At 49.2% G+C, this 17,894-nt stretch overlaps 1 protein-coding gene across 3 annotated transcripts in view; it reads left to right on the top strand.

Moving 5' to 3' along the window:
- Nucleotides 1-17,643, top strand: part of KREMEN1 (kringle containing transmembrane protein 1) — a 53,710-nt gene extending 36,067 nt beyond the window's left edge. For 2 of the 3 annotated variants that reach the window (XM_027956688.3, XM_042234782.2), the window contains exons 4-9: nucleotides 2,084-2,208; nucleotides 8,507-8,660; nucleotides 10,184-10,516; nucleotides 11,295-11,456; nucleotides 12,572-12,656; nucleotides 13,855-17,643. In XM_027956688.3, coding sequence (XP_027812489.1) covers nucleotides 2,084-2,208; nucleotides 8,507-8,660; nucleotides 10,184-10,516; nucleotides 11,295-11,456; nucleotides 12,572-12,656; nucleotides 13,855-14,023 — 1,028 coding nt within the window. In that variant the 3' untranslated portion in view covers nucleotides 14,024-17,643. The remainder of the gene's footprint in view (nucleotides 1-2,083; nucleotides 2,209-8,506; nucleotides 8,661-10,183; nucleotides 10,517-11,294; nucleotides 11,457-12,571; nucleotides 12,657-13,854) is intronic. The other variant, XM_027956689.3, reaches the window with a different exon arrangement.
- Nucleotides 17,644-17,894: the final 251 nt, after the last annotated feature.

The raw sequence follows: 17,894 nt of genomic DNA on the forward strand, positions 1-17,894 counted from the left end.
CTTATGTGCCAAAAACTAGTATGGCTGTAAAGTTTACTCAGTTGGACCATGCTGCTTTCCAGTCTTAAACAAAAAGTGCTTTCTAAGAATCTATATGTCTCACTTTGGAATTTGATAATATATAACTCTGACTGGCTTAGAAGTGCTTCTAGGACCAGACCTCATTCGTGTCTTTTATCTTGAGTGATGTGAACTGTAAGGAGCCAAATAGAGACTATAGGGAAAGGGCTTCATCTGATGGTGGAGTGATTCCATAAATTAATAACACAGATGAAAAACTAAGGGGCAGAGAGGTCCATTTGTCCATTGTCGTTTAGTCGCTAAGTCATGTCCAACTCTTTGTTACCCCGTGGACTGTAGCCCACCAGGCTTCTCTCCATGGGATTTCCCAGGAGAGAATACTGGAGTGGATTGCCATTTCCTTCTCCAGGGGATCTTCCCGACCCAGGGATCAACACTGTGTGTCCTGCATTGGCAGGAAGATTCTTTAGTGAGCCTAGCTGAGCCACCTAGGAAGCCATAATTTGTCTGTGGCTCAAAATACATTCCTTTACTCAGTGAGCGTATATTTAGATGCCTGTTATATAGGTGTGTTAGTCACCTACTGCTGTAACAGATCACTCTAAAATTCAGTGAGCACACACCTTTGTCACTCACTCTCTCTGTAGGTCAGGAGATCTGGACATGGTTGACCAGGTCCTCTGCCTCAAGGTCTCCGGTGAGGCATCTGCCAGGGCTGGGGTCTCATCTGAAGGTTCTGCTGGGGAGGATCTCCTTCAGGCACGCATAGCTTTTGGTGGGATTCAGTCTCTGCAGAAACTGGAAGTCTCAGCTTCTTGCTGGCTATTGGCTGAAGGCCATTCTTATGACCTCTGATGTGATACATTGCTCTATTAGAATATATAAGCCAAGAAGGCAGTAGAGAGAGTCGACTGGCAAGACCAAAGTCAGAGCTCTTGTAGTCCAGTCACAGAAGTAACTCCCCTCAACTCTACCACATTCTGTTGGGCAAAAACAAATCCCTTGTCCAGCCCACACTCCAGGGGAGGGAATCACACAGGGGCACAAACACCGGGAGGTGGGATCACATATATTTAGGTTTCTTTATTCTCAGTTGCAGCTTTTTCTACTAGACTAGACCATCTGACTTTTGTAGTTGTGAAACACTAATACGTCCACTGTGGTAAACAGAATAATCCCCCTCCCCCAAAAGTCTACGTTGTAACCACCAGAATCTTCAAACATGTTACCTTAAGTGGCACACGTGATGCAGATGAGAATTTTGACATGGGGAGATTTTCCTGAAGTACCTGGTGAGCCAGTGCCATCACACAGGGCGTGTGACAGAGAGGCGGGGGGATGCGAGGCAGAGAAGGTGCTGCGGTGACAAGCGGAGGGGGAGGCAGAGGCTGGAGCGGTGCAGCCACAGCTGAGGAATGGGGGCAGCTTCTTCAGGAGACAGCAAGGGGCAGGCTGTGCCCTGGCGCCTCAGGAGGAGCCAGAGTTCTGCTGACACCTTGATTTTAGTCCCATTAGACCCATTTAGTACCTCTGACCTCCGCAACTGTAAGATGATGAATTTATGCTACTTTAAGCCACTAGGTTTGTGGTCATTTATTGCAGCAGCAATAGGAAACTATTAAATTCACGAAATGACCTGGTAAAACCAACTTGTGGGGCTTTTTGAGGGGACTAGGGAGACACAAGGCATAGCTTCCAAGAGCTTTTTTTTTTTGTCCTCCAGTGACTCTGAGACATAATTTATATATTGTAGTTTCTCTGTTTTTAAGAATCTATGCCTAGTTCTTGTCAATACTAAATTCTATCAATATTTATCAACAAGTAAAAAAAATCTTAGGGTCGGTTTTATGGGCTTCACATACTTGTCAAAATAAAACAAAGATGTAGCAGTTAGCAGAGGGCACCAAGACTTCCATTTTTAACACTTGCTGCTTGCTATTTATTTGCACTTTAGGAATGGAAATATGGGCTGAGATGAAAGTACCTGGCACAACACGCTTTTCCTTCTTGGTGTTTCACAGCCAGATGTTGTGAAATTCTTTTGTTTTTCTTTTTTCTCCAGTGCCTGGAAACCTTGGCTGCTACAAGGATCATGGAAACCCACCTCCTCTAACTGGCACCAGTAAAACGTCTAACAAACTCACCATACAAAACTGTATCAGTTTTTGTCGGAGTCAAAGGTTCAAGGTAATGGTTCTGTGGCTTTATATCTATGGAAAAAGATGAAGGTCTAAATGCATTCTGCTGAGATATCATTTAAAATGTATTTAAATTCTTTGAATTGTTAAACACAACAACAACCTGTGAAGCCATTACAACTGTACTGTTCTGCCAAAGAGAAGCTGGGGGAAGAGTGGAGCTTGGGATTCTGCAGCGTGAGGCAGCGCTCTGTCCACAGACTGAGAGCAAAAAGGGAATGCCCCAGTACCTGCATCCAGCTTGACCTCCAGCAGAGTCATGTGTTTCCTCCAGCCCCTGTGTGTTATAAGCAGAGACGTCTCTGGCTCCAGGGGGGTGGATCTGAGAATAAGCCAAGGTAGTGGTTACTACTTTGATACATTAAGGGGCCCTTGCCTGGATACCAGTCCAAAATATTTTCTTTCCATTCTGTCCATTCTTCTATCTTAAAGTCATTCGTCAGTCATTAAGGTTCAATAATGCTATTGTTTGTTTTATCAAAAAAAGAAGTCTTTTCCTCCCTCCTTTGCTTCCATCCTTCATTCCTTCCTTAATAATTTCATCAAAAGGCCATTAATCAGGCCCAAGCAAGAATAGACTGGCAGTGCTCAAGGCCTGTCTGAGGCAGGGGCTGAGCAAGGCAGTTGGCCCAACATGATCAAGTGATTGGTTGCTTGCAAAAGATTGGGCATGTTAGGTAAATCTATGGAGGATAATGGGAACCAGGTTTCTCACTACTAGAGAAGGGGCCCAGAGAAAACTGGAGTGAAGCCTGCAGAGTTGGGCAGGGATTGACGTTATTAGTACAGTGCGTGGTTCCTGACATGTATGTAGAGAGAGAGATACAGAAATAATATATAGGCCTTGTGGTGGTTGCCAGTGAGTAAGACTCCACACCTCCACTGCAGGAGGCACAGGTTTCATCCCTGGTTGGGGACGTAATATCCCACATGCCACATGATGCGGCGAAAGAAAACAAAAAGGAAAGAAACATAAATATGAAAGTGTGTGTATGTGTGTTTGTATATACATATGTATTTCCCAGCTCTTTCCACTAAGAGGGCCTGGGAACAGTGACATACTGAAAAAAGAGCTACAGTACTGGCATAAAGATGGACATAGAAGCTGAAGGAAATAGAATTTAGAGTCCAGACATCATTATTTATGGCCATATTATTATTTATATTAATCAATAATAATTTATATATCTTTATATATAAAGATATAGTAGTAGTATACATAGTATATAATAAATATGTGTTACTTATTATACATGTCAGAAACCATGCACTGTACTAGTAACATCAATCCCTGCCCAACGCTGCAGGCTTCATTCCCGTTTTCTCTGGGCCCCTTCTCTAATAGTGATAAACCTGGTTCCCATTATCCTCCATAGATTTACTTACATGCTCAATCTTTTGCAAGCAACCAATCGCTTGACTGATAGTATTATTTATGGCTGATTGATATTTGTCAAGGGCGCCATATCATTCAATGGGAAAAAAACAGTGTTTTCAGCAAACAATGCTGGGACAACTGGATATCCACATGGAAAAAAATGAAACTGGACCCCTACCTCATATATGCAAATTAATTTAAAATGGATCACAGACCTACATGTAGCAGCTAAAACTATAAAGGTTTAGGAAGAAATTTGGGTACAGATATACATGACCTTGGATAAGGCAATGATTTTTTCAGTTAGGATACCAAAAGCACAGACAATCAAAGAAAAAATAAATTGGACTTCATCAAAATTTAAAATCTCTGTGTATCAAGGACACTATTAAGAAAATGAAACAGCAACTCACAGAATAGAGCAAATATTTGCAAAACATATATCTGAATAAAGATCTAATGCCCAAAATATATAAAGAACTCTAACAGTGTGACAATAGAAAGATAAACAGCCCAATTAAAAAATGAGCAAAGGATCGAATACATGTTTCTTCATAGAAGATGTACAAATGGCCAATAAGCACATGAAAATGTGCTCAACATTCTACCTATGTTCAGTTCAGTCGCTCAGTCGTATCCGACTCTTTGCGACCCCATGAATCGCAGCACGCCAGGCCTCCCTGTTCATCACCATCTCCTGGAGTTCACTCAGACTCATGTCCATCGAGTCCGTGATGCCATCCAGCCATCTCATCCTCGGTCGTCCCCTTCTCCTCCTGCCCCCAATCCCTCCCAGCATCAGAGTCTTTTCCAATGAGTCAGCTCTTCGCATGAGGTGGCCAAAGTATTGGGCTTTCAGCTTCAACATCAGTTCTTCCAATGAACACCCAGGACTGATCTCCTTTAGGATGGACTGGTTGGATCTCCTTGCAGTCCAAGGGACTCTCAAGAGTCTTCTCCAGCACCACAGTTCAAAAGCATCAATTCTTCGGCACTCAGCTTTCTTCACAGTCCAACTCTACATCCATACCTGACCACTGGAAAAACCATAGCCTTGACTAGATGGACCTTTGTTGGCAAAGTAATGTCTACTTTTCAATATTCTATCTAGGTTGGTCAATCAAAAAAATTTTTTTACACTTCGTGCAGTAAAGATGCTCAGTATTACTAGTCTTAGGGAAATGCAAATCAAAATCAATGAGATGCCATTTCATACAATAATTAATCTAGGATGGCTGTGATTTTTTTTTTTTAAGGACAAAAGCAAATGTTAATAAGGTAGAGAAATTACAACCCGGAAATCCCATTTCTAGATATTTACCCTAGAGAAAGGAAAGCCTATGTTCACACAGAAATATACACAAATGTTTATAGCAGCTCTGTTTTATAATCATGAAAAACAAAACAACTCAATGGATTAGCAACCTGCGGTACACTCATGCAATAAACTGCCACTCAGCAAACTCTAGGTCAGTTCAGAGGAGCCTCAGAGAGACTATGCTGAGGGAGAGGAGCCAGCCTCAGAATACCATTCTGCGTATAGTGTGTCTGAGTCTATTCTGACTGGTGTGCAAAGTACTTGGTCTAAACCAAGCATTCACTAACGCAACATTGTAAACCAACTATATTCCAATTAAATAAAAGACAACAAGAATTCATTTCTCAAAGTCCTGAAGGCTGCGAAGTCCAAGATCAAGGCTTTGGCAGATTTGGTGTCTGGTGATGGCTTGTTTCCTGCTTCATAGATGGCTGTCTCCTCACTGTGTCCTCACATGGCAGAAGGGGAAAGGGGGTCTCTTTTATAAAGGCTCTAATCCCATTCATGAGCCCAAGCCCTCATGAATCACTTCCCAAAGATTCCACCACTAGGTACCATCACATTGGGAATTAGCTTTCAACATATAAATTTGCAGGGGAGGGGCAGACATGGACATTTGGTCTCTAGCATACGACAGTCTTAAAAAGTTAAAACTGTAGTATGAAAACTAATTAGTGTATGACCTCAATCAGATCCCTTACGATTATACAGTGGAAGTGACAAATAGATTCAAGGGATTTGATCTGACAGAGTGCCTGAAGAACTATGGATGGAGGTTTGTAACATTGTACAGGAGGCTATGATCAAAATCATCCCCAAGAAAAAGAAATGCAAAATGGCAAAATGGTTATCTGAGGAGGCTTACAAGTAGCTGAGGAAAGAAGACAAGTGAAAAGCAAAGGAGAAAAGAAAAGATATACCCATCTGAATGCAGAGTTCCAAAGAACACCAAGGAGAGAGAAGATAGCCTTCCTAAGTGATCAGTGCAAAGAAATAGCAGAGAACAATAGAATGGGAAAGACTAGAGACCTCGTCCAGAAAATTGGAGATGCCAAGGAAACATGTCATGCAAAGATGGGCACAATAAAGGACAGAGACAGTATGGCCCTAACAGAAGCAGAGGTGTTAACAAGAGGCACCAAGAATACACAGAAGAGCTATACAAAAAGATCTTAATGACCCAGATACCCGCGATGGCGTGATCACTCACCTAGAGCCAGACATCCTGGAGTGCAAAGTCTAGTGGGCCTTAGGAAGCATCACTATGAACAAAGCCAGTGGAGGTGATGGAATTCCTGTAGAGCTATTTCAAATCCTGAAAGATGATGCTGTGAAAGTGCTGCACTCAATATGCCAGCAAATTTGAAAACCTCAGCAGTGGCCACAGGACTGGAAAAGGTCAGTGTTCATTCCAATCCCAAAGAAAGGCAATGCCAAAGAATTCAAACTACTGCACAATTGCACTCATCTCACACACTAGTAAAGTAATGCTCCAAATTCTCCAAGCCAGCCTTCAACAGTATGGGAACCAAGAACTTTCAGATGTTCAAGGTGGATTTAGAAAAGGCAAAGGAAGCAGAGATCAAATTGCCAATATCATTGGATCCTAGAGAAAGTAAGAGAGTTCCAGAAAAACATCTACTTGTGCTTTATTGACTATGCCAAAGCCTTTAAACTGTGTTGATCACAACAAACTGTGGGAAATTCTGAAAGAGATGGGAATACCAGACCACCTTACCTGTCCCCTGAGAAATCTGTATGCAGGTCAGGAAGCAACAGTTAGAACTGGACATGGAGCAACGGACTGCTTCCACATTGGGAAAGGAGTAAGTCAAGGCTGTATATTGTCACCCTGTTTATTTAACTTATGTGCAGAGTACATCATGCGAAATGCAGGGCTGGATAAAGCACAACCTGGAATCAAGATTGCCAGGAGAAATAGCAACAACCTCAGATATGCAGATGACACCACCCTTATGGCAGAAAGTGAAGAAGAACTGAAGAACCTCTTGATGAAAATGAAAGAGGAGAGCGAAAAAGCTGTCTTAAAACTCAACATTCAAAAAATGAAGATCATGGCATCCATTCCCATCACTTCATGGCAAATAGATGGGGAAAAAAATCGAAACAGTAAGAGACTTTATTTTCTTGGGCTCCAAAATCACTGCAGATGGTGACTGCAGCCATGAAATTAAAAGACGCTTGCTCCTTGGAAGAAAAACTATGACCAACCTAGACAGCATATTAAAAAGCAGAGACATTACTTTGCTGACAAATGTCCGTCTAGTTAAAGCTATGGTTTTTTCCAGTAGTCCTGTATAGATGTGAGTTGGACCATAAAGAAAGCTGAGCACCGAGGAATTGATGCTTTTGAACTATGGTATTGGAGAAGACTCTTGAGAGTCCCTTGGACAGCAGGAATATCAAACCAGTCAATCCTAAAGGAAATCAGTCCTAAATATTTATTGGAAGGACTGATGCTGAAGCTGAAACTCCAGGACTTTGGCCACCTGATGGGAAGAACTGACTCATTGGAAAAGACCCTGATCCTGGGAAAGATTGAAGGCAGAAGGAGAAGGGGATAACAGGGGATAAGATGGTTTGATGGCATCACTGACTCAATGTACATGAGTTTAATAAGCAAGTTCTGGGAGTTGGTGATAGACAGGGAAGCCTGGTGTGCTGCAGTCCATGGGTCACAAGGAGTCAGACACGACTGAGCGACTGAACTGAGGGCTCACAGAGGGGAACTATAGAGCAACAGTACGAGAAAGGTTACTGCTCACGCTCCGTGTCCTGCTTGTAGTGGTGGTTGTACAAATTTATTCATGGGTTAAAATCCTTAGGCCTGTACACCATACAAATAGTTGTATTGTATGGTAATATAAAAATAAAAATGTTAAATAGGGGATTTCCCTGGTGGTCCAGTGGTTTAAAAATCTACCTGCCAAAAGAAAAGTAAAAAACAAACAAACAAACAAACAAAAAACCAAAAGAAAAAATCCACCTGCCAATGCAGGGAACAGAGGTTTGATCTCTAGTCCGGGAAGGTTACACATGCCACAGGGCAGCTAAGCCCGTGCGCTTTAGAGGCTGCGTTCCAAAGCCACTGCAATGAGAAGTCTGCTTACCGCAACTAGAGAGACCTGTGCACAGGAGCAAAGATCTGGGGTAGCCATAAATAAATCAGTTAATTTTAAAATGTATTTCATAGGGCCTACAATAAGTTTGCAATAAGCACTCACTTCAAAGCATTTACCACCTGTCACATAGTAAACATTCAATAAAATGTTTAGCTGTTATTAATGTTTCAAGTTAATGGGATCCCTGCCTTTAACTGAGTTAAATACAGTAGAATTGCAAACATAAGTAAGAGATGCTCAGGAGGGGAAGCACCCGTGGTGGTACACAATTACACAGTTAGAAGCCAGCATGTAGTGAAGTGCGGTGAGAGTGGGGCAGGACCAAGGTAGAGGATCCAGGGAAGGTGGGCTGGGAGGACAAGGTGCTTGCTTGCCGAGGGGCTGACCCGGCCAGGCCACCTGACACCCCGACTGACGCTTACCAAGTGCCGCTTCTCTGTCATGGCAGTTTGCCGGGATAGAGTCGGGCTACGCTTGCTTCTGTGGAAACGACCCTGATTACTGGAAGGACGGGGAGGCAGCCAGTACTGAGTGCAGCAGCGTCTGCTTTGGGGACCACACCCAGCCCTGTGGGGGTGATGGCAGGGTCATCATCTTCGACAGTGAGTATGCCCCGGGCCCTGCGCTGTCCAAGGCTTGGGGACCCTGGGCCAGGGAAGCCAGCCCGCCCATTGTCTGCCCCCGCCTCCCTGCTGTGCAGTCCTTCACCTGCAGTACTTACTAAGCACCTGCTGCAGGCCAGGGCAGGTGCCTTTTGCCTCTGCTATTCCTCCAAAGGCAATGAGTCTTCTCCTGGTTACTCTGACAAGAGCAACAGCAGCTCCCAGGGACAGGCAGGGGCCTGGGAGCAGAAGGGTGTGTGGCCCCTTCCTCTCAACTTCAGGCTTTTGCTCCAGGAGGGTTCTGGAAGAGAGCAGGGTATCAGTCCCCCAGCAGCAGCTCATCACCTCCTGCCCACTGGTCCCACCAATGGGGACCCTTTGGTCTCCAGCCCCACCCCAGTCCTCTCATGGGCACTGGATGGAGGCCTGCACAGAAGTGCGTACAAGTGAGTGCAGACTGTTGTGTCCAGGGCTTCCGGGCATCCTGGACTGAGAGGCTGGTCCACATTCAGCCTTTAGACATTAGTTAAAATTTTAGCTGCTTTCTTCTTCCTTGCTTTCATGGTGGCCCACTCTCCTTCTTGTGCTCTGTCAAGGATGAAGCACTTTGTGTGGCCTGACTCTCCTCAGAGGAGCTTCTTTTTAGAATTAAAACCCCTTGGTTGTCTTGAGACCTCAGCTTTCTGATGGGTTGAAGAAAAAGTTCTGAGCTTCTTCTCAGTGTTAGGATGGAATCAGCTTTCTACATCCTAAAGGGAAGTGGGTGCCCCCCACAACCTGGCCTGCTTTGTAAATCCTGGGCCTGCCCTTCCTCTTGAGGACTTTGATTTCTAGGCTCTTGTCTTCACCTCACCACATAAGACTGTGAAGTGGTGTGTCCCTTTCCCTGAACCTGCCGCTCAGAACCGGGGGTCCAGACATTGGATGTGCTGGTGCAGAGTAATGAGGGAACTTCCTGTTTTCAGAAGGTCATTTCTTGTGCCACAGTGTCCCACTTCAAAAACAAGTGTGGCCCCTCCCATGAGCCTTGCACCCCTAAGGTACCCGGGAGGCCCTCACTTCACTGAGTGCCCCCTGCAGAGCGGCCTGTGTTTTCATGTGCTTTGTCTCATCTGTCCTCACACATTCATATAATACAGGAGCAGGTGGTGGTCTCTCCACCCTCAAAGCCGAGAGAAGTGAGAGGTCTGGATGTGAAGTGAGCCCCTGGGATCACACGGCCCAGCTGGTCCCGAACCCAGACTCTCTGACTCCAGCCCGGCCCCCGCCTGGCTGTACTGCCACGCTGTGTGCTCACTCTGAGGTCTCCTGGGAGAAAAAAAAGCTTCCAGTCATTTGTTCAGGGTTTAAGCTACTCATTCTGTGATTCGATCCTGAAACATAAGATGGTCTGGTTTTGCAGACAAAAAGCAACATACTAGACTGGATCCCATCAGCTCAGAAGTTTGGTTTGTAACACTTTGGAAAGCAAACCCCATGGCCAAGCCCCCGATTGAGAGCTGGTGTCCTTTTGTCTCCTGCAGCTCTGGTTGGCGCCTGTGGTGGGAATTACTCGGCCATGACCTCTGTGGTGTATTCCCCTGACTTTCCTGACGCCTACGCCGCGGGGAGGGTCTGCTACTGGACCATCCGGGTCCCAGGAGCCGCGCACATCCACTTCAACTTCACCTTGTTTGACATCCGGGATTCCGCAGACATGGTGGAGCTGCTGGATGGCTACACCCACCGCGTCCTGGTCCGTTTCAATGGGAGAAACCGCCCGCCTTCGTCCTTTAACATCTCTCTGGATTTCATCATTTTGTATTTCTTCTCTGATCGCATCAATCAAGCCCAGGGATTTGCTGTCTTATACCAAGGTAAGGCCCCGGCCTCCTCGGGCCCCCCTTGCACCTCGTTATGATGTGCGGACTTCAGGTGGTTCTTGCATGTCAGGAGCTGCCCAATCAGCCTGCAGGTTTTCCCACTTCCTGTTTTATGACTTGTACATATGCTGCATGATACAGGGAAGAGATGCCACCTGTGAGTTTTGCTGTTTTAGTCATTCTCGTGACAGTTTTTATGGAAAGGCTAAAATAACTAAAAGAGCTGAGATTGGTAGAATCAGAAGGTTCCAAAGAGGTCATTTGGTTCATCCTCCTGTCTCTGAATACCCTTGCCAATCACCAAAGCCTGGTTCACTGTCCTCAGACCATCCTAACATGGAGCTATGATCCTGTACTGTGGATACGTGTGCTGGGTACACAGAAGGCATCCGTGACCTAGTCTCTGCCCTGGATGTCAGGAGCCTAGAGAAGAGTTCAGTCAGTGTGTGGCTCCTGTGTACAGGTGGGACAGGCTGGAAGGACATGTAGGATTGGGGCAGACAGATAGGAAATAAGAGGGCCTTTCACGCTGAGGGACCGTAGCTGCAGAGGCACAAGGGAAGGACCACCCTAAAGCATGTCCAGGAGTCCACGCAGAGACATCAGATGGCTCCTTCAGAGCCAGAGCCTGGCAGGTTCTGCTTTGGGGCCAGGGCAGAGAATTGCCCCCAGGACTGAACCAGAGAAAACGGCCCCCTCTTTGTAACCAGTGCCAGCTCCTTTTTGGCATCTCCACCTACTTTCCCCCAGCTAATTCCTTTTGATCTTCCAGCCATCAAGGAAGACCCACCACAGGAAAAGCCCACTGACAACCAGATGCTGGCTGAGGTGATCACGGAGCAGGCCAACTTCAGTGTGAGCGCTGCCCGGTCCTCCAAAGTCCTCTACGTCATCACCACCAGCCCCAGCCACCCACGCCAGACTGTGCCAGGTAGCCGTTCCCAGGCACCATCAAAGGGGTGGGAGCCACAGAGCTTGGCAGCAGCACCCTAGGCAGTTACAGAAACAGGGTGCTCTTGGGTGTTTCCCTTTCCGAGGTAGCTTGGGGGTCCTGGATCCATGACTCTTTATCCTGGCCTTGGAGGGACATCTTCTCTCTGGCTTGATTCCTTAGTCCTTAGGCAAAGTGCTCACCTCCTTTAGGACACGATATGTAATAAGCTTATACAGTGTTTTCCACAGCCCCAACTTGTAGTTCGCTAAATGCATTGGCAGTTGCCAGAGCTCTTTCCTCAGTCATTGGACAGATCTGTAAATGCTTTAATGATGCTAGGCTCTGTTGTAGGTGCTGGACTGTACAGAGAACCACACAAAATCTCTGCCCTCCTGCCACTTGTAAGTGGGAGGAGAAAGACAAGAAGCAAAATGAGAAGTCAGATAGTGACCTGAGCTGTGAAGGCAGCCCCCACAGGAGTAGGGTAGAGAGGGAGCAGTAGTCTTGTGGTCTAAGCTTGGTGACTTGATTGGACACAGACTGTTGCTCCCTCTTCTGCCGAGGAAATTGCAGTCTTTAGGAACTGGTAGAGCTGCAGATACCATTAGTGATTCCCCGCTCTAAAGGTTTTCCCCTGCAGGACTCGCATCAGGGAGTCAGGCAGGAGAGCCCCTCCCTGTGTGTCCTGTCCTTTGCGTATCTGTAGCATTCCACAGTTGACTCATCCCATTCCTCAGATGAGGAAACCGAGGCCCAGAGAGGTTATGTAACTCATCTGCAGTCACACAGTGGTCCCAGCGGTGGAGATGGAATGTGTACCACCCCTTTTGACTCTGAGTTGAGTGTGCTTTGAACCACACTGCCTGCCTCTCTCCACAGGGGAGTCAGGAACCAGGCGAGGTGCTCAGAGGACTGGGTCTCCATGCCAGCCCTGCTCCAGCTGCATCCTGTGGCCATGCCCACCTGCCAGGAACCCCTCAGCCAGCCTGCCCCCCAACCCCGAGCTGCCAGGGCTCCCTCAGGGCTCCACACAGACCTCCTCCTGAAAACTGAACTCACACCCAGTCCGAAATTCACCCCTTGTGCAAACTCACTCCTGTGTTTTACACTTGCAGGATGGACAGTGTATGGCCTGGCAACACTCCTCATCCTCACGGTTACAGCCATTGTAGCAAAGATACTTCTGCACATCACGTTCAGGTGAGTACGGGAGCTGCCCGGCCCCAGGAAGGGAAGGTAATTTCCTACTTCGTTTCAGTTGTCTGAAAACACTTGTAACATCAGAACACAATTCCAAAGTGCTCAACACGCATGGGGCAGTGTACAGCCGTAGACATCCCTCATTCTCTGTAGAGTGAATTGTCCACCTGAACAAATCTCACTAAGGTTTGAGGGATTGTGTTTGCTCCCCAGTCTAGAGGATATCATTTCACGCGGACTGAAATAGTCCGGGCATAAAACAGGACAATTTCCATTGTTCTGGTTTGTGCTGATTTGTGATTTACGTAACAGCAAAGATTCCTAGGATAATACCAGGTATATTTCCTGATGCCGTCTAGAATCTGTGAGACAGTCTTAGGAAGAGAAGTTTTATTAACTATTGTTTAATAATTATTTTAAAGCAGTTATTTAGGAAGCTTATAATAGCTTCACCCTTCAATTCTGACCAATTTGGGAAAAAAATTCCTTCTCTTCCACTTTTTCAGGTTTAACTGCTCTGCCTTTCAGGAAAGGGGCGGTTGTTCTGCACGGGAGCCTGTGCACCTACAGAAGGGCTTGCTCGTCTTCCGGGACCTCTGCTCTGTCTTTCCTGTGGTTCCCAGTCCAGGCTCTCTCCGTTTCTCTTTTCCCCCCAGTTTTATTGAGATAATTGACATAAAGTTTCCTCCATTTCAAGGAGGAGCGTTGGTGTAAAAGCTACCTTTTCCCCAACTTTCTGGCTTGTGCTCTGACTCAGTTGTCCTGCGTTTTTGAGTGGGGGCTACTCTTTGCTGCAGTGCGCAGGCTTCTCACTGTGGTGGCTTCTCTCGTTGCGGAGCACAGGGTCTAGGTGTGCGGGCTTCAGTACCTGCGGCACGTGGGCTCAGCTGTGCAGCTCGAGGGCTCCAGCCCACAGGCTCGGTGGTTGCGATGCGTGGGCTTAGTTGCCCTGAGGCTGCCACAGACTTTCATACATTAAATGCTGGCTCCTCTATTGCCCTGTAAAGGCTGCCCTTGGCCACTTTGGCACTACTCATAGGCCTTGCCACCCTGCACTGTACATTTTTCAGGGAAAACAATGGTAGGTTGCTTTTGGATGCATGCTCTATGCTCTAGCTTTCTGATTCCTTTGCATAGGTAGCAGGTATCTCACTTTTGGATGCTTAGACTTGAAAATTAAGATATTTTTGTTGGACAGATCCCATCGCGTTCCTGCCTCAGGGGACCTTAGGGATTGTCATCAACCAGGGACGTCGGGGGAAATTTGGAGCATTTTTTACGAGCCTTCTACTTCGATTTCCATCTTTAAGAAGAAGCTCAAGTGTCAGAGTCAACCAGATGACCGTAATCCTCTTGTGAGTGACTAAAAGCTCCCCCTCCATGCCCAGGACACGACATCCCTCTGTACTCGACGCCCCTGGGGACTGCCTCTCCCATGGTTTCCTTCCACCGACTCTTCCCTGCCTCACCTTTGGCCTCCTCCGGGGCAGCAGTCTTCTGACTGGGCGGGCACCTGACACTTGGGCTGCTTGGCCTGGATTCAACCTGCTTCATCACCACACTCAGGAGAGAGACTCAAGGTCCCCGGTCTGTGCCCCCTGCGTCTCACTCTGATCTAGGAGTGGGGGATTGGAACAATGGGGCCTGAGGTGACGGGATGATTGCGTCAGGCGTGGGGCTCAGGTACATTCTAGACGACTGTCAGGTAGTGGGTAGGTAGCGCTTCTTCCCAGTTTTGTCCATGCACAGATGGCTTTCTCCTGGTCTTGCTGCTTTGGAACAGGCCAGGCAGAGAGAGTTCTGAGGCTCTTCCGAGGGGTGGCCTGGTCCGGTACTCCTGGGCGTTAGCTGCCCTGCCCATGATGTAGGCCCATGCTCTGTGCTAGCTCTGGGCTCTGGGCAGGATGGTTCTCCTCCAGCCTGGAAGGCCGTCAGGTCAAACCTGACACGTTCACCTGTGGCTACTTTCTATGGCTTCTTTGTGCAGCTTGGTGACCAGCAGATAGGTTTGAGGGATGGTCATAAGAAATGTCCAGCCGTCTGTTCACACAGCAGACTTCACCGAAAGCTTTTCTAGGTGCTCAGTAACTCCTCACTGGGTTTGCTGGCCTCGTCCCTGAGCAGCTTGAGGTCCCGTGGAGCCCAAGCCAAGCCCCGTCTGGTGACTCCTAAGCTGCCTCTCTGTTCAGAACAGTGTATATGGCGGAGCATCCAGGCAGCGTCTTGTGACCCCGGGCGCCAGCAGTCCCTCCTTTAATTATCCCTCCTTTTAAAAGAGGATGAGAAATTCCCCATGGCCTAGGCATTCGGTGGTCTCCATGCCCCTTCTTATGGGGACAGGGTGGGCTTTGGAATGGCTTGGCGGGGAAGGAGAGGGCTCTTGTCTCTGGTCCCACCACCCTCCTGCCCCGACCCAGAGGGGAGCCGCAGAGAGTGGTGTGCAGAGTGAGGAGGGAGGGCGTGGGAACCGGAGCCCCTCCAGGAGAGGCCTCCGGAGATGGAGAGCTGCAGCTGCAGTGGCCGTGGGTGGTAGAGTTGGTGCCATCCCTCACAGCAGCTGGGAGGAGGGCCCAGCCCCCGCGGGCGGGTCTGGCTTTTCTCAGAGTGAGGCTGTCCTATGGGCACGTAGGCCTTGGGCCTCACCGCTCCCTGTTTGGGCACTTTGCCCCCCTCCCCCAGCCCCTGGGCTGCTCCTCGTTTGGCCTTCCCTGGGGGTCTGCCACGCTGGCTCCCAGAAAGACAGAAGGCCACGTGGGGCTGCAGGGAGGTGACCCCAGTGGCCAGAGAGACGCTGGGAGCTGGCATGGGGGGAGAGTCAGAGTGGGAGACGCAGCAAGCTCACAGGAGGGCGGGGGCACTGCCCCAGGCCCCGGGGGAGGCTTTGATCTGGAAAGGCAGTTCCCCTGGAGCAGCTGTCTGCCGGCCCCCGGGATCTGGAGACAGGCCTGCCACGTGCAAGGACCACTGGGATGTATGGCATGTGCAGTCTCCCCTCCAAGCTATTCCCGGCCTTTGTGGAATCTCCTCTCAAACACAAGTGTCAGGTGTGTGTGGTCACTAGGTCCCTGAGCAACGCAGAGGGAATGTGGGATTGTGGCCGGGAGGGCTCTGCCCAACCAGGAGCAGTTGCTCAAAGCTGCGGGCTCCCTCTGACCACTGGCCCTGGTGCGTCCCGTGGGCCCACCTGCTGTTGTCACACTTGGTGACTTCAGGTCACCATGTATCTGAGCAGCCGGAGGAGCCCTTTCTCAGAGATCCCCAAGGTGCTGGAAGCCCAGTGCTATCCATCCTGCCACCCCAGGTGCAGCCCAGTGACCCAAGATCCACTTACCATCCCAGGAGCAGCCCTGAAGACCCACACCAGCCTTAGGGTGGCACAGGGGGAGAGGGCCGTAAATTGTCCCAGGCCAAAGTCTCTAAGCCTGACCTGGCCATGACCTTGGCTGGAACCTGTCAGCCACCTGCCCGGAGGGGCCCCCTGCACCTAAGTAAACACTTGAGACACAAGTTGTCCCAGAAGAGGGGAGGCGTCTGCACCTAGGAACACCCAAGGGGCAGCACTTGATCTGCTAAGAAACCACTTCAGAGGCGAGAAAGTAGGGGTTGGAGGGGACTGGAAAGGGTGACCCTGAGCAGAGCACACGACAGATCACACGGGCTTAGGTAAGAGGACGCGTAGAGGCTCCGAGGACCCCGGTGGAGCAAAGCATCCCTGCCCTGGGGTGATGGGGTGCTGCTGGGACCCAGACCCCCCCTCAGCCCACACCCCACTCCAGCCAGCTGGGGAGCCTGGCCTCTTGGCCCCTGGAGAAGGCTCACGGGGCTCGTGTTCTTCCCCAAGTGGCCAGGGGCACACAGAACAGAGAAGGAAAGAGGAATGAACCCAGGTGCCCACACATCAGAACAGGGCTGAGGCCCCCCCCTTTCTGGGCGTGAGTGAGGTAACCAGGTTGCTGTAACTTCTGAAGTGTGGGCTCTGGCTCAAGACTCCAGTCAGCCAGAAACCCACAGAGATCAGAGCACTTGCAGGCGCAGCTGTCCTGGCCCTTCTGCCAAACCCAGGGGGGAGGGGGCGCCCCCCACCCAGCCCCCCGCCGCCCTGCCCATTGTCAGCCCCTGGCAGGAGTGGTCCGACCTGCTCCGTATCCAGCCAGGTCGTCCTGACCCCAGTGTCGCCACACCCCTGTGAGTCCTGGCACTTCATCTTCCCGAGCACTTGCCGGTGGGCGGCCTCTGAGGTCGGTCCCTGGTCTGGCCGCACCCGGCCTCCCATAGAGCCGGGCCGGCCCGCAGCCTCTTGGCTCCCAGTCTCCCTTGCTGTTTGACGTCTGCTTTTGCTGCCGTCTTGGGAATGTTTAACCTTCTGATTGTTTCTCTGGTGTCTCGTTTACCTTCCTCACTGTTCTACCTCCTGGCTGGGGCTCTCAGCTTAGCCGCCCTGGTGTGGGGTGTTTCTCTTCCAGCCGCAGCAGCTGCCTCCCCTCAGGCTGGCCAGCTCAGGGGGATGGGGCCTCACCCTCAGCCTGCAGACCCCGGGGGCCCATCTCCTAGGTTCCCGTCTTGCCGAGTTGAACACACTCAGTGAGGCAGCAGTGGGGTGTAGGGGAAAGTCCAGGTCAGTCCGCTGCTTTGGAAAGGACGTGTCGCCAGGAGCACAGGTGGGGGTGGGGGCTGCTGCCACGGGGTCCTCATGGCGTCAGGACCGCCCACACCCAGACTCACCTTCCCAAGGGGCTCCTGACTCTGGATGACAAGGCTTTACCTGTAAATATGCTCTTAATATGCAACTTTGAGAATAAAATAGAAACATCATGTATTTTAAAATATAAGATGAAGTGTGATGCACTGTATACGATTTAATATATATTTTTAGGATTTTGTTATTTAAGAAAATGGAATGTAATGGTACTTAACTTTTACAAAAGAGAGAAAAATGTTATTTTTACCCTCTGGAGAAAATAAATATTCTCATTGTTGTAGAAACTGCGACAGGCCCAGGGTTGTTGTGTTTATGGGAGGCTCCCAAGCCCGTGGGCTGGGACGTTGCTGTGCTAGGGGACCGCGGGCTCATCCCTGGTCACTGCCTCCCAGTTGCTCAGCTCTCGTCTGTGCCTCTGACCAGCAGCCGATCTCCGACTGGTGAGCTCTGAAGAGTTGGGATCCCACACCCACAGGGCAGCCATGGGCAAGGGCACCAGACCCCGGGTCTGAGGCGGCCTCAGGCTGGTCAGTCCAGTG

The sequence above is a fragment of the Ovis aries genome, chromosome 17, assembly GCF_016772045.2.
Source record: "Ovis aries strain OAR_USU_Benz2616 breed Rambouillet chromosome 17, ARS-UI_Ramb_v3.0, whole genome shotgun sequence".
NCBI classification, from domain to species: domain Eukaryota; kingdom Metazoa; phylum Chordata; class Mammalia; order Artiodactyla; family Bovidae; genus Ovis; species Ovis aries.